Source organism: Diorhabda sublineata, chromosome 1, assembly GCF_026230105.1.
Source record: "Diorhabda sublineata isolate icDioSubl1.1 chromosome 1, icDioSubl1.1, whole genome shotgun sequence".
NCBI classification, from domain to species: Eukaryota; Metazoa; Arthropoda; class Insecta; order Coleoptera; family Chrysomelidae; genus Diorhabda; species Diorhabda sublineata.
Genome location: NC_079474.1, coordinates 3,138,571 through 3,153,993, shown reverse-complemented (window position 1 = coordinate 3,153,993; position 15,423 = coordinate 3,138,571). Strand labels below are relative to the sequence as shown.

Below are 15,423 nucleotides of genomic sequence, written 5' to 3'. Positions count from 1 at the left end.
TTATCTCCAGACGCCGCGCCGAACGTGAAACTCTCCGCGAATATTGATAAAAAAATAATAGAAAAGAGAAATTGTAAGAAATTAAGTTTTGCTAAACAATTTTAGGTATTCAAACCGTTAATTTATACAATTAATTAACTCAATGCTTGTTTTTTGCACTTCAAAGTCATATTATCATTATTTTTTAATAATTTTGATTAATAGATGAAATGGGGTAAAATTTTGTATTCACTTCACGTCAAATGTCTTGTACGTCACGTCAAACGTCATACGTCACGTCAAATGTCTTGTCGTACATCACGTCAAACGTCATACGTCAACCATAACTTTGTTAGGTTATCTCACGATATTCAGGGAGGTTTTTAATAAATTAAAAATGATTTTAGATTAAATTTGTATTACAATTTCAAATATTTTTATAATTTTTTACAAATATTGGTGTCATTATGCACAGTGGTAACTATTTCGCATAACAAATTTTTTTGACATTCTTTATCACATTCCTTTTGAGCCTCACCTGGTCCGTCTTTGTAATAATACCTGGATAATATAAAAATGATGGAAAAAAGTTTTGAGAGCAACAAAAAATCTCACCTGTGGTACAAACTAGCTAAAGTTGAGTTTTTATTTAAACTATTGAAGACTAAAGCATCCAATTCGGTCGGAGTTAGAGCGTTTTGAGTACCAAAAGCTTCTCTAAATGAATACAGTTTTTTCCAATCGATACTTTTTTTTTCATTGGCAGTTTTCAAATCAAAAGTATATGTTTCGGTGTCCCAAACGTCCTTAAAATATTAAAACCAATAAATTTTGAAAAAATATCGAATATTCTTCCTATTTTATTTGTTTTTTTTTTGTTCCCAATTGTATTAGTTCTAATGAAATTGGACTATTTTTTCGCTATCGAAAAATCGGCATAATCCGACAGAATTTCAACAATTTCCGAACTCGTCACTACCAAATAATTCAAAAGTGTACCAGAAATTCTAAAAAACGGGCTCTGTTGCCGACGCGCCGACCGATAACTAACTAAAATATGTATGGCTGGCGTTAGTTGACTTGATTACTGTACTGGAACAACCAGAATCCTCATATTGTCATTGAAGAAGAATTAAACCTGCCTGGGATGTGTGTATGGGCAGGTATTTCAGTGAATCACAACGAAAACTTCATCTTAATGCAGAACAATGCGAGTCCATATTTGTACGGCAGGTATTTAGAGGATGTTTGTCGCTATGGATTAACCAGCGCGTGGCCCGGATTTCAATCCTATCGAGCATCCATGGGTTGAACTTAAGAGAAAAGTTCAGGCTAAAAATCCTGTACAAGGAAATCAAAACTGAAGAATGGGATAGCATCGAACAAGATCGAGTAAAGACCACTAAATATTGATGGGTTAATTCAAAATAAATCATTATTTTGTCGAAATAAAGTTTATTTTTTGTTTACAGTTTTCTTTCCTTTTCGTTTGATATTTTTTCTTCGCCAAAAAGGTAACACCGTTGAAGGTGTTTTAACTCAACTCTCTTTGGACAGATCAACTATTTTGAGAAGGAAATTAATCAAAATTTGACAATTATCGTTTGGAGGATACCGTGATTTGTATACTTACAAAACCAGTACTATCTACCAAATGTACTTTATAATTAGGAGCGCCGCTATCTGCTATTAAAGAACCCCCATTGAAACTGACTCCGATAGGTTTATTATCGCTGTTATAGTGAACGAAGAACTGATCCCTGTGCGTGTGTCCGTTGAATTGTGCCGCAACTGTATTCGAAAATCTTCAAACAAAAATTTCTCAAACTTATCGTCATTTTTGGATTTAATAAACTACCTACCTGTTAAGAATTTTTCTAAACGCCTTACCCCAACTACCAAGACAAGAAGAAGTTTGTATATGATACAAGATGTGTACGATTTCTTTGTCTTTTTCTGCTTGTTCCAGAACTTCTACCAACCATTTTAACTGACCGTAAGGATCGTTGTTATCATAAAGATTCCACCTGGGTATTGAAAATAGAAACTGGTATCAAAAATTTGTACTTAACGTGTTTTTCTTTTGGTCCGAATTAGCTGGATTCCAAACATGATATTTTTTGCGCTATTGCGTCTTCAGATCCATTACTACATCTGTTATTCTGTCCAGGTCAACTTCCAGAGTTTTCGGGAATAAGAAAATCTAATCAAATTCCTACTAGGGATTCAAGTATGTTCAAAAAAATCGCCTCTTTCTGTCCTATTCGATTCGCAACGATTCTTTGTACACCATTCAGAGCAACCACAGACGCTGATTGAGTAAAACAACAACTGGAATTTTTAGTATAACCCCTAGATTTGTAAACCGATAAGAAACGTCCAAAAAAAGCTACTAAAGGTAATACTGTTGATTTTTTTACGAAATCCACTGTATCTATGTACTCCTCCTAGTCAAACAGTGACTAGACAGATCGCCTAAAGCAGCAGTACGACTAGGCATCTTCAAGATTATTACGACAACGTACCAGTCCATTTCTCTTGAATTGCGCATGAGTTTTTAGCAAAAAAGGATTCAAAATGCGTTTATTTCACGAGGTTTTCATTTTGGGGAAAGATCCAACGAATAGGGTGCCTTTCGTATCAATCTGGAAGCGTCACATTCCAAAAACAATGACTGGATGCTTTGTCGGAATGCAGCACCCATTTCGTGATTTCTAGGTACACACTATCCTGGTACGAACTCTTTTCGGACCATCACTAAGGTATCAAAGATGGGTTATTCACAATAACCGCAAAAGAGAAAGCGGGGTAGCATGTTTGCTACTAAATTAGCTTTCCTGCAGTTGGTACATCGATGCCAGACATAGAATATTGTCAACGAGATGTGGCAAACTTCTCAAAGGTTTGGACATCAATAAAGATTACGCGCAGACAGTTCCCAGCATTTACTATCCTAAGAAATCTTGAGATATCTTGAGCCTGCTAGGCTGATTGATCAATCGTGGATCTACTGGCTTATGTCACTAAAATATGGACTGGAGCTATGGAGAATCAGCCATCGAGGCACGTCTTTACCGTTCATTACAATCCATAGAAGTTTAAGCTCAATATCTACAGGCAATTCCACACGGCAGACTCCAACTGGCGAGCTTTTTTTATCTTTAATTTGATCGTGTTTGCAGGGGATGGACAAGTTAAAAAACTAGCTAAAGAAGTAGTATTATTATTAGATTAGCTCCGTACTTACCAGTTTTCTATAGAGCAAACGTTGTTGTTCAAAACTACGACTCTAAAACCTTCTCTTACAAGAACGGTATAGAAACCTCCTCTTCTAATAGTTTCTTTAATCGAATCGGTATTCAACCACGCAGACCATTCATCCAGAATCAAATCGTACAACCACTGCGTGTTCAAATCATCACCGATAGATAATGGAGCGAATCTGTAAGAAACGTCCTCTTCGTATCAAAGATACAGATGAAGAATAAGAAAAATTTTCGTTTTATACTCACACGTTCACTGGATGGGCTTCGTGGTTCCCGAGAACGGGATACACGGGAATATCGTTAAAAGTAGATTTAAATAATTGCACGATTTTTTTAATAGTAGCGGTATTGGATTCTCTGCTCGTTTCCCAAACTCTATGAGACACTAAATCGCCAGTGAAATAAACGTAATCCAAGTCCTAGGATACGTAAAATAAATAATGATTTCAAAAATCTATCGTTTACTTCACCTTCTTAACCATTTCTTTGAAAACTTCTTCGACCAATTGTAGCGGGGCGTCGGAATTCGATGAAGCGCCCCAGTAACCACAAGCTTCTTCGCCCGATTTGGCGTCATTTTGATCAGATTGACAGCACAGAGGCTCTCCGCAATCTACAGCTTTACCTTCAGTGTAATTAGGATCGTAATGTATGTCTGTTATGTGTCCGATTCTGAAAGTTTTAGCACCGGTCGACTGAAAAAGAATTTCCTTGAATACCTCGAAGAAATCGTGCTTTTAGCGCACCATTCTTGACGATTCCTATGTAAAATGATCTCAATGATATCCCCTACTTATTTTTCTCGGCAACCTCACCAGCTTAGTCAATCGGAATTAGAGATTTTGTCAAAGTCAGACATCGTCCTTGGAAGACCTCCGACACCAGATGACTTCTTAGTTAGAAAGGAGGTAAGAGCAAGTGGCCTTGTTCATCATCCTAAAAGGTTTATACCCATTTTGGCACGAAGAAGAGGGTCAATTCCTATTGTCCAGGCCCTCCTGAAGACGACGACGACATGGCGCCCAACTAATGGGATATCAACCAACTTCCGAAGGAGAAGGCGAACACCACGCCCAGACCACTGCGCTTGCCTGAGGGTTCCAACCAAGAAGATTCTTCCGACAGGAGGGATGTCGTGCCATTGATCGGTTCGGTTAGGAAGCCAGAGAGGCGGAATAACATAAATACGTGACCGAATCGATCCTACGACAGTCTGGTGCACTTGGTCGAACAAGAACCTTCTGGAATTGAGCTCGTTAAAGTCAGACATCGTCCTTGGAAGACCTCCGATACCAGATGATTTCTTAGTTAGAAATTAGGTAAGAGCAAGTGGCCTTCTTCATCACCCCAAGAGGTTCGCATCCATTTTGGCACGAAGAAGAGGACGAGGCCCTCCTAAAGATGACCTGAAGTCACCTGAAGAAGACCTGGTGTTGTGCCTTAAGACCAATTCATTCATAACAGAGCTAAAGATGTTATATGGCCCAGGCAAATGGAGACTGTTTATAGATTCGTCAAAAACGAAATTAAAAGTCCTTTTGGCAAATGGGAATGACTTACCATCAATTCCAGTTGCATATTATGTTGACAAGAAGGAGACGTACTTTACACTGACTTAAAAGTAGTTACAGGCCTGCAGTCAGGATTCACAAAATATTGCTGCTTCCTGTAGTCCCGAAGGAAAATATTTAATTACCATTTTTGCACATCCAGCTTGGATTGATCAAGCAGTTTGTGAAAGCAATGCGCAAGACATGTGAGGCGTTTCAATGTTTGAAAGCGAAGCTAAAATCAAGAAAGGAATTTTTGTGGGTCCCCAAATTAGAGAACTAAGTTGGAATTTCCGGAACCGTTGGTGATATTTGTACTGAACACACTGTTTACACCAACATTCGCAATTATACTGTCTGGCAAGCAATTTACCTTCAGTATCTGAAGACGATAACTTGGTTATCGAAACGCGCTTCAGACGGTGTAATTGCGAGTGTTGGTGTAGTGGTGGTGTAAACAGTGTGTTCGGTATATTTTTTCTAAGATTCAACGTTTATGAAACGCCTAAATCAAAAAGGAAATCTGAACTGAAAATTTAGGAGCAGTCTCCGATGAATATCCATCAAGACACCTCTAAGATGGAAAAGTGGAATGCAAACATGCTGTCGCAGTACTGCTGGGTTTTGGGAAGAGACAGCTTTACCTCAGGGTATAAAAGGATTCCCCCGAAAATGGGGGGCGATGGAAAAGATTCAGGACGTCATTTTACATGAGAATCGCCAAGCTTCATTAATTTTTTTTGCAGCAGTGTTATTGGTAAAATTTCATTTTGGTGTGATATACGAGGGGAATACGTAAGATCGATATAATTGATACATTACTTCTACTTTTTCTACAGTTTCGCCTTCGGGTATATCCAAGTCCCAATCGAAATAATCTTGACCTTGTTCGCAGTCCAAAAGCATGGCGCATATATTCAGATTATTTATAGTAGCTTCTTCAACAATGTAACTCAAAACGTCCTGAAATGTTGAAAGTGAAAAAAAATATTGCTCTAAAATTGAGACAGAAATAAATGAGGGGAATGCTGCAAGAAGGTTTCTTAATAGTTTTGGTACAATGGAACATCGATTTTTTTCACTTTTTTTTCATTGTTCATTAAACTATTTATTGTTTTTCATATAGGAGAACAAAGAGGAGTGGAAGTCACCAAAACATTCAATGCAGATGCAGCAAGAATATTTCTTTTTGGTTTCGGTTCAGCTGAACGTTGATTTTTTCACTTATATCAGTCAGATTGTATCAGATTGTTAGTTTTTTTATTTAGGAGAAGAGGAAGAAGGCGAGGTCTACAAAAAATTCAACTATCAGCAGCCTAGAGCTAAAAAGGTGCAAAAAACTCTCTAAGAAGATCTCAATCTTGTTTTGGTGGAACTGAAAAGTGGTTTTCACACTTTTTTCTGTCATTTTCTATCTAATTTGGCGCTTTTTCATTTATAAGAAGAGGAAGAAGGAAAAATCATCAAAAAACTCAATCTAGAACTGTGAAAATAAGTAAGATGCAGCAAGAAGATTTCTTTTTAGTTTCGGTTCAGCTGAACGTTGATTTTTTCACTTATATCAGTCAGATTGTATCAGTTTGTTAGTTTTTTTTATTTAGGAGAAGAGGAAGAAGGCGAGGTCCACAAAAAATTCAACTATCAACAACCTAGAGCTAAAAAGGTGCAGAAAACTCTCTAAGAAGATCTCAATCTTGTTTTGGTGGAACTGAAAAGTGGTTTTCACACTTTTTTCTGTCATTTTCTATCTAATTTGGCGCTTTTTTATTTATAAGAAGAGGAAGAAGGAAAAATCATCAAAAAACTCAATCTAGAACTGTGAAAATAAGTAAGATGCAGCAAGAAGATTTCTTTTTAGTTTCGGTTCAGCTGAACGTTGATTTTTTCACTTATATCAGTCAGATTGTATCAGTTTGTTAGTTTTTTTTATTTAGGAGGAGAGGAAGAAGGCGAGGTCCACAAAAAATTCAACTATCAACAACCTAGAGCTAAAAAGGTGCAGAAAACTCTCTAAGAAGATCTCAATCTTGTTTTGGTGGAACTGAAAAGTGGTTTTCACACTTTTTTCTGTCATTTTCTATCTAATTTGGCGCTTTTTTATTTATAAGAAGAGGAAGAAGGAAAAATCATCAAAAAACTCAATCTAGAACTGTGAAAATAAGTAAGATGCAGCAAGAAGATTTCTTTTTAGTTTCGGTTCAGCTGAACGTTGATTTTTTCACTTATATCAGTCAGATTGTATCAGTTTGTTAGTTTTTTTTATTTAGGAGGAGAGGAAGAAGGCGAGGTCCACAAAAAATTCAACTATCAACAGCCTAGAGCTAAAAAGGTGCAGAAAACTCTCTAAGAAGATCTCAATCTTGTTTTGGTGGAACTGAAAAGTGGTTTTCACACTTTTTTCTGTCATTTTCTATCTAATTTGGCGCTTTTTCATTTATAAGAAGAGGAAGAAGGAAAAATCATCAAAAAACTCAATCTAGAACTGTGAAAATAAGTAAGATGCAGCAAGAAGATTTCTTTTTAGTTTCGGTTCAGCTGAACGTTGATTTTTTCACTTATATCAGTCAGATTGTATCAGTTTGTTAGTTTTTTTTATTTAGGAGGAGAGGAAGAAGGCGAGGTCCACAAAAAATTCAACTATCAACAACCTAGAGCTAAAAAGGTGCAGAAAACTCTCTAAGAAGATCTCAATCTTGTTTTGGTGGAACTGAAAAGTGGTTTTCACACTTTTTTCTGTCATTTTCTATCTAATTTGGCGCTTTTTCATTTATAAGAAGAGGAAGAAGGAAAAATCATCAAAAAACTCAATCTAGAACTGTGAATATAAGGAAGATGCAGCAGAAGATTTCTTTTTGGTTTCGGTTCAGCTGAACGTTGATTTATTCACTTATTTTTGTCACATATCATCAGATTTTCCATTGTTTCATTTAGGAGAAAAGGACGAAGGCGAGGTCCACAAAAAATTCAACTATCAACAGCCTAGAGCTAAAAAGGTGCAGAAAACTCTCTAAGAAGATCTCAATCTTGTTTTGGTGGAACTGAAAAGTGGTTTTCACACTTTTTTCTGTCATTTTCTATCTAATTTGGCGCTTTTTCATTTATAAGAAGAGGAAGAAGGAAAAATCATCAAAAAACTCAATCTAGAACTGTGAATATAAGGAAGATGCAGCAGAAGATTTCTTTTTGGTTTCGGTTCAGCTGAACGTTGATTTATTCACTTATTTCTGTCACATATCATCAGATTTTCCATTGTTTCATTTAGGAGAAAAGGACGAAGGCGAGGTCCACAAAAAATTCAACTATCAACAGCCTAGAGCTAAAAAGGTGCAGAAAACTCTCTAAGAAGATCTCAATCTTGTTTTGGTGGAACTGAAAAGTGGTTTTCACACTTTTTTCTGTCATTTTCTATCTAATTTGGCGCTTTTTCATTTATAAGAAGAGGAAGAAGGAAAAATCATCAAAAAACTCAATCTAGAACTGTGAATATAAGGAAGATGCAGCAGAAGATTTCTTTTTGGTTTCGGTTCAGCTGAACGTTGATTTATTCACTTATTTCTGTCACATATCATCAGATTTTCCGTTGTTTCATTTAGGAGAAGAGGACGAAGGCGAGGTCCACAAAAAATTCAACTATCAACAACCTAGAGCTAAAAAGGTGCAAAAAACTCTCTAAGAAGATCTCAATCTTGTTTTGGTGGAACTGAAAACTGGTTTTCTCACTTTTTTCTGTCATTTTTTATCTAAATTTGTGCTTTTTCATTTATAAGAAGAGGAAGAAGGGAAAGTCATCAAAAAACTCAATCTAGAACTGTGAATATAAGGAAGATGCAGCAAGAAGGTGACTTTTAGATTTTGGTTCAGCTGAACGTTGATTTTTTTTATTAACAGCCTAGAGCTAAAAAGGTGTAGAAGATTCTCCAAGAAGATCTCAATTTAATTTGGAGCTAAAAGTTAATTTCAACACTTTCGTTCCTCTTTTTCCATCAAACTTGTCTCTGTTCCATTTACAAAAGGAAAAAGAGGACATAAAAAACTCAATTTAGAGTTGGGAAAATGCAGTTTTGTTCTGGTTCATCTGAATACAGATCTTGACTTTTTTGTGTCACTTTCCATCAAACTTTCCATTTTTTTTATTTAGAATGGAAGGAGGAAGTTTGATCTAGAGCTATAAAAGTAAAGATCAACATAATAAGAATACCTCTTTCTTGTTTTGATTCAAATGAGCTTTAATTTGATTTATTCCTGTAACTTCTAGTAGAACTCTAATTTTTTTCATTTAAATGCAGTTTGAACTTCCGAAAAACTAATGTAGTAATTCTTGAGAAGCTAGAGGTCAATTTCGAAGTAGTTCTTCGTGCAGAATCGCTCAATAACCTCAAAATTTTGTGTAAATCTGGCCTACAATTTTAGGCCATAAATTCCTAACAATTAATATCATCTAGGTACTAGTCATATTACATATCAACGTAACTTACTTGATGATGATAAAAACAGTATCATCAAATATTATTAACCTCTTTTTCATCGAGATATCGTAACTTATAACTTAATATTCAGTTCAAGTTGGAACTTATGTAATTTTTCTGCAATTTCAGGATGTAATTTTGATCTTTATGGACTCAAAAGTAGCCAAAACGCTACATAACCTCAAAAGTTACGCCGCTATTCTAGGAGCAAGAAAGAATCAAAATCATACGTTTCCTAATTCAATTCAATATCATTATATAAAAATATTTCAAGTCTTTTCTGTTTTAAAAGTTAATTTTTCATCGATCTCTAAAAAATCATTAAAAAAACTAATTTTAAATCAGAAGAGACCTAAAATCAAGACCATTTAGATGCATAAAGATGTCAAAAGGTTCGAGAAATAAGAAATTAAAGGAATTTATTTAAAAATATATAAAAAAAATGACAAAAACTTACTACGTGCGGACCTATAACCCCTTCGCAAACTTTAGCGTCTTCAAAATTTAAAACTTCACAGAAATATTCGCCTTCAGAAGATAATTGAACGTTAGTCATGCCGAGAGATTTCTCTTCAAGTAAAAGACCTATCAAAACATCACACAAAACACAAATATTTTGATCAGCTTCTATACTTTTTCCTAGTAAAAGTGAGGCGTAAAGTCGATTGCCTTGGATCTTTTGCATCACACGTTCAGGCCATCGTAACGAAGAAACGATATCTATATTAAATATAAATAGACAAAGTTATTGAAAACAAATATCTAAACCTTCAAAAGATCGTTTCAGAAGAAATGTTTTTATAAAATATTAACAAAAGTGAATCAATAACAAACATATTTATGGTCAAAATAACAACATAACCTCAATCTACGAGTTGCGACAAAAAAGTTTAAGTTTTTTTTAATTGGACTGCTACAACAGAATACACTAAGAAAAGTTTTCTATTCCTACATTATAATTAATTGTATACATGTGTCCATTAAATATCTAAATTTTAATTACGAAAATTCCATTCGGTATTCCTCCTAAGAGAATCTCTTTGTTTGGTGAAAATTTTTGTTAGCCGATAATCAACCATCAATTCAATGATCTCTTCTTCTAACTCCGATTTATTTGATATCTTCCACTTTGCGAATATATTGAGCAGTCTAACGAATTGTCAAAATCAGCATTTAAAAATGGCCGCCGTGGGGTAAACAAATGCTTATTCCTAAAGTTTTTATGTGGTTTGTTAAATTTTAGACCTTATAATTTGCAGTTCTATTGCAAAATGGCTCATTAAAGAGCTGCTACTTGAAAAAGTACGAATTTTCCTCCCGAAAACATGGCTTTGTTATTTTATTTTTTTCGACTATGCAGTATTGTTCTTAGTTAAGGTAAACGGTAAATATAGTTTGAAAGCCATGTACATTGGAAACTAATGAGCAGGATTCTGAGTTATCATTTTGCAATATCAAAAAGTACTCAATCGTGTTCGATAAACTCAAATGCAACAGTGGAAAGCTTACTTGCTGACTAACTAAAAAACCTTTGAAAATTCCAGCCTCCGCTGTATTAATTTCAATAAAAGAGACCTAAAAAAAGTATCTATGGTTTCCTCTTAACATCATAAAACCAAAAAATAATACAAAACAACTTCCACTATCGAGAAAAAACCAAAAAACACGGATACATTCAAGAAAATCGATTGTTTACCCCACGGCAGCCATTTTGACGTGGATTAGCTGTTTTCTTATATCACCTAAATTTTATATTATTGTTTCTGAACTATCCTAATATTCTCATCCTAGCTTTTTGGAGGATATCATTTTTATTAGTTTTTATAAATTTTCCTTTAAAAATCTCGGTATGTTAGTTGCCGTTGTCACCTGTCACTTCACTTTTGATTCTAGTGCTATATTTATTTTTCTCAGTGTAGTTATTTCAGCTTCATTTCTCAGTGTATTCTGCTACACTTTACATCATATGTCGTTGGCGATTTTATAATTCATGTGTGTGGTTTTTCCTACTTACTTACTTAAACTTACTTTTAACTCAAGTTTTTAGTTTCATGTTGAATTAGAGGATTTCAAAGTATTTTTAAAATGAAGAACTACGCGTTTTAGTCTGGATACTTAGATTAGATAAATATTATGTGTCCCAATATCTGATCAATATTTTTATCTATACATTGTTTGTTAATAAGAGTTAAAAATCATAAAAAATGACATAGTAATCAATCAAGTATCATTATCGATGTTGTTTAGTTAATTTAAAACAATTTCTCAATTTGCATTAACATTTTCCAAAAGTTTTATGCCATAAAAGTACTATACATGAGTAAACAAATAGAAAAAAAAATAACTATTAATAGATTTTTCCAAATGTATCTTATAGAATGACCAAAATAAAACCAAGCAATAAATAAAGAAGAATTTAATTTCTTATACATATATTTGATTATAAAACACTCACCAGTTTTATTAGCATGTGAGTATACGATACATATTAATAGACACACCCCTGAAAAATACGTAAAACTTTTCATTGTCTATTACACGTTTTCACTCAATGACCACCAAAACCTTAGTGAAATCAAAAAATTTAATTCGAAAAGTATATCTATAAGTACTTATATTTAGATTAGATTATGTTTATATTCAAATAGGTTTAAATTATTCGATTCGGCGTGATTTTTTTTATATCTAAAACACTATTTTCATTGTGTTTTCCATAAACGTCATGATTTACATATAATTATTACTTGTATGTAATTTGCAATCAAGTTACATTTTCATTTAAATAAAGTTCCAATGTTTTCAAATTAAAACACTGTATTCATATATGTAAAATCAAAATAAAAGCATTTAAGTTGACCTAAAGGGTAGAGATATGTGTATATACAAGATGAATAAAAAAATAAAAATCATGATTATCAAATTATCAAATTTTGACTTATATTTCAAAACGAATACTGAAGTGCGCATGCTGGTACGTTGACAACTACCAGAAACTAAAAAAATTGAAAAAACTAAGCATCCAAAAGACTCAAATCGTTTTTGATTAAACAAGAAATTGAGCTAACAACTCAAAGCAACGCTGAAAAGTTTCTAATGACAAGTGACGTTTCCTAATTATCTTGATATGCTACAAAAATTTCAATCATTGCTGATTTGTATACTACTAGGTATACAATTCACATTACAACAATATAAAAATTGGTGAATACCCAATAAATAACTCGTAATTATAGGTTATAATTAAATTTTTGAAATTTGAAACTAATTTTGACTTTTTACTTTTATATATATTCCCAAATTTTAATTTAATTTAATGAGTTTTTACTTGTACATGCTAGTGAAATTTAGTATTCATAAAAGCAGAAGTACTTAACCTTGTTTAAAAATCTCGTAATTTCAAAAAATGAGTATTTAAATAAATATGTGTATTTAATTATTAAATAAACATATGTTTTGTTGCTTTGTTATCAAATAATATGTTATTATTACGGATACAAGACGTTGTAGATAGGTATATTTGTTAGAACAATAAAAATGGACCATTACGAAAACAGGAAATTCAAAAGATATTTAGGATATTTCTTAATTTTATCTTCTATACTCATATTCTGGAAAATAATGACAATAGAAAAAGGTAAGATAGTTGATTTTTATAGTTTTCAAATCTATTCAGTTTATAATTGGAATTGCATTGAATGTTACAAAAGTAATCATCTTCAGATGGGTAATTGTGAGTAGTAGGAATAAATAGTATGCTTTTCTAATTGTTAGGGAAAAAGTTACATTTGAAATTATTCATTGCAGACAATGGGTTATTAATAGGAGATCTTAAGGATAGATTGCGTATATACCAATATAAATTGCATCTTACACCCCAACAGATGATTTTATTGAATATGCTCGAGAATGATAAACATTTAGACGATATGCCTTTTATTTATGCCATAACTCCTACATATTATAGGTATTCACTATATTAACAATAATATTAGTTTATCTTTGTTTCTATTTGTTTATTTTTATTGTTAATACGAGGGTTGTCCATAAAATAGAGTTTCTAAGGAGCTACGAACGTTAGAAACGTCGTTAGACGGGATTAAACGAGGCTGGACTGTAGCTTGGCTCTTTTTCTTCCAGTTTCCGCCCTGTAGAGCTGTTTACAACTTTCATTCTTGTCTTGGTAGCTGTGAAATGTGGAACTTCCATTTAATTCTCACTGTAGGTGTGAATTATGCTCATTGATTTGTTTTTTGTGTGTAAAGAACGTTCCTCCAACTATGTGAAGTGTAGAAAAGTGGTCAACATGGTGCATAGAATTCAAAGACAGATATAGACAGAAAACCCCACACAACAGGCATTATTCAAGTTTAATATGGTGCTTTCCAAACATTCAATATAAACATGTTTTTCATTGTGAAAGTTCATTGGGTACCTTATTTTATGGACTAACCTCGTAAATATTTTCCTCCTGTATTTAATACATAGTGTATGAAATAATTTCACAGGTATGTTCAAAAAGCTGAACTCACTAAAATATCTCAAACTTTAATGCTTGTACCAAATATCCATTGGATAGTTGTTGAAGATTCCGAAGAAAAAACTGCTTTGGTGACTAATTTAATAGCAGAATCGGGGTTGAAAGTAACACATCTCACCGCTAAAACACCCCCGTTTGAAAAACTTAAAGCAAAGGTAGTTTAAGATCCTCAATAATTCGAAAATTTCTTATAATTTTTAAAAATTTTCCAAGGATCCAAGATGGAAACGACATAGAGGTGTAGAACAAAGGAATAAAGGACTCAGTTGGTTGAGATCCAATATGCAACTGGGGAAAGATAAAGGATACGTTTATTTCATGGATGACGATAACACTTATAGTATTAAACTTTTTTCAGAGGTAAGTGGATAATTTTTAGACATACACTCGTTTTATTGAATTTTATTTAGATAATGAAAATTAAAAAAGTGGGTGTTTGGCCAGTTGGACTTGTCGGAGGGTTTTCAGTTGAAACTCCTGTTTTAAATCGGGAAACTGGTAAGGATAAAGTGTATTAGTCCTGATGTGGTTCAATAAAAAAATTTCCATAGGGAAAGTGGAAAGTTATAAAAGCGGTTGGAAACCTCAGCGACCTTTCGCTATAGACATGGCTGGATTTGCTCTGAGTTTAGATCTAATACTAGCGAAACCGTATGCGAATTTTTCTTATAAAATGGATAAGGGCTTCCAGGAGAGTCAATTTTTGAGTTATTTTACAACTAAAGAAGAATTAGAACCTCTAGCGGATAATTGTACAAAAGTTTACGTGTGGCATACTCGTACAGAAAATCCAGTAGTTAGGGCTGAAGTTAAAGGTTATGAAGTATAACTTTTATCCATAAAAAATTTAATTTTAAGAAAATTTTCTGATTTTCAACAATTTTATTTTGTTTAAATCGAAGATTTTCTCACAAATTCGTATTTACAGGGTGATGTGAAATATTTGAGATTACAGATTTGATTATTAATTTTTTTTTCTATAATGCATATCTATATAATAAAAATATATTTTATACAAGGGGTATATAAAAAGTTTTAACTCATTTTATATAAAAATCATGAAAAATTCAATTTACAATAACAAAATCTGTTAAATATAAAATTTTATAGTTCGATTTTGTTATATTTGGTAAATTTAATATAGGGTGGGTCAAGATATATAATTTTTTCTACTAAATCGCCCTGTATTCTATATTATGATCCAATTTTTTAATAAAATTCATCATTCCTTGTACTTGTCAATTTTTTATGATCATATTTTTAAATTAGTACTTAATGAGTTTTTTTTAGAAAAAATTTTATAGCTTCTATAAATTTATTTCTTATTTACCTTTTCTGCAGCTGAGGTATGCTAATCTAACTTAAAATTGTGATAGTTTTGCTCATTGTATTTTTTTATATTTTTAAAAATAAATTATTTGTTTATATTTAAATTGTTTTATTATTTCTCAGGTCTGCCGTTGATTTATTGTAGCAAATATTGAGGATATCGATTCAAAACCATATCTAACGAACTGGTTCGTGAAAAATCGAGATCGATTTTGATAGAATCGATATTTTTTCGATTTAATATAAATAACGATTTCTATAAAAATCGTTGTATGGAAAGTTGTTCATAGACAAAT

General features: G+C 32.9%; 2 protein-coding genes across 2 annotated transcripts; one reads left to right on the top strand and one right to left on the bottom strand.

Moving 5' to 3' along the window:
* Positions 1 to 380: 380 nt before the first annotated feature.
* Positions 381 to 11,948, bottom strand: LOC130452496 (sphingomyelin phosphodiesterase-like). Its single transcript, XM_056791807.1, has 10 exons — positions 11,717 to 11,948; positions 9,719 to 9,981; positions 5,618 to 5,758; positions 3,716 to 3,940; positions 3,492 to 3,664; positions 3,227 to 3,421; positions 1,842 to 2,006; positions 1,613 to 1,784; positions 595 to 785; positions 381 to 540 (listed from the first exon to the last, which is right to left on the bottom strand). Exons 1-10 carry the CDS (start codon positions 11,787 to 11,789, stop codon positions 417 to 419), a joined length of 1,722 nt encoding a protein of 573 aa, XP_056647785.1. The 5' UTR covers positions 11,790 to 11,948; the 3' UTR covers positions 381 to 416.
* Positions 11,949 to 12,449: 501 nt separating this feature from the next.
* Positions 12,450 to 15,231, top strand: LOC130444347 (galactosylgalactosylxylosylprotein 3-beta-glucuronosyltransferase I). Its single transcript, XM_056779437.1, has 6 exons — positions 12,450 to 12,895; positions 13,066 to 13,225; positions 13,767 to 13,953; positions 14,012 to 14,158; positions 14,209 to 14,296; positions 14,350 to 15,231. The coding sequence occupies exons 1-6, from the start codon at positions 12,796 to 12,798 to the stop codon at positions 14,625 to 14,627; spliced, it is 960 nt and encodes a 319-aa protein (XP_056635415.1). The 5' UTR covers positions 12,450 to 12,795; the 3' UTR covers positions 14,628 to 15,231.
* The last annotated feature ends 192 nt before the right edge of the window (positions 15,232 to 15,423 follow it).

Excerpts from the sequence above, each read along its gene's own strand:
- LOC130452496 (XM_056791807.1), bottom strand. The coding sequence starts at position 11,789 with ATGAAAAGTTTTACGTATTTTTCAGGGGTGTGTCTATTAATATGTATC. Across the intron at positions 5,759-9,718 it reads GGGTTATAGGTCCGCACGTA|GACGTTTTGAGTTACATTGT; the intron begins GTAAGTTTTTGT and ends TCAACATTTCAG. Across the intron at positions 1,785-1,841 it reads TTTAGAAAAATTCTTAACAG|ATTTTCGAATACAGTTGCGG; the intron begins GTAGGTAGTTTA and ends TTTTGTTTGAAG.
- LOC130444347 (XM_056779437.1), top strand. The coding sequence starts at position 12,796 with ATGGACCATTACGAAAACAGGAAATTCAAAAGATATTTAGGATATTTC. Across the intron at positions 12,896-13,065 it reads AATAATGACAATAGAAAAAG|ACAATGGGTTATTAATAGGA; the intron begins GTAAGATAGTTG and ends TATTCATTGCAG. Across the intron at positions 14,159-14,208 it reads GTATTAAACTTTTTTCAGAG|ATAATGAAAATTAAAAAAGT; the intron begins GTAAGTGGATAA and ends AATTTTATTTAG.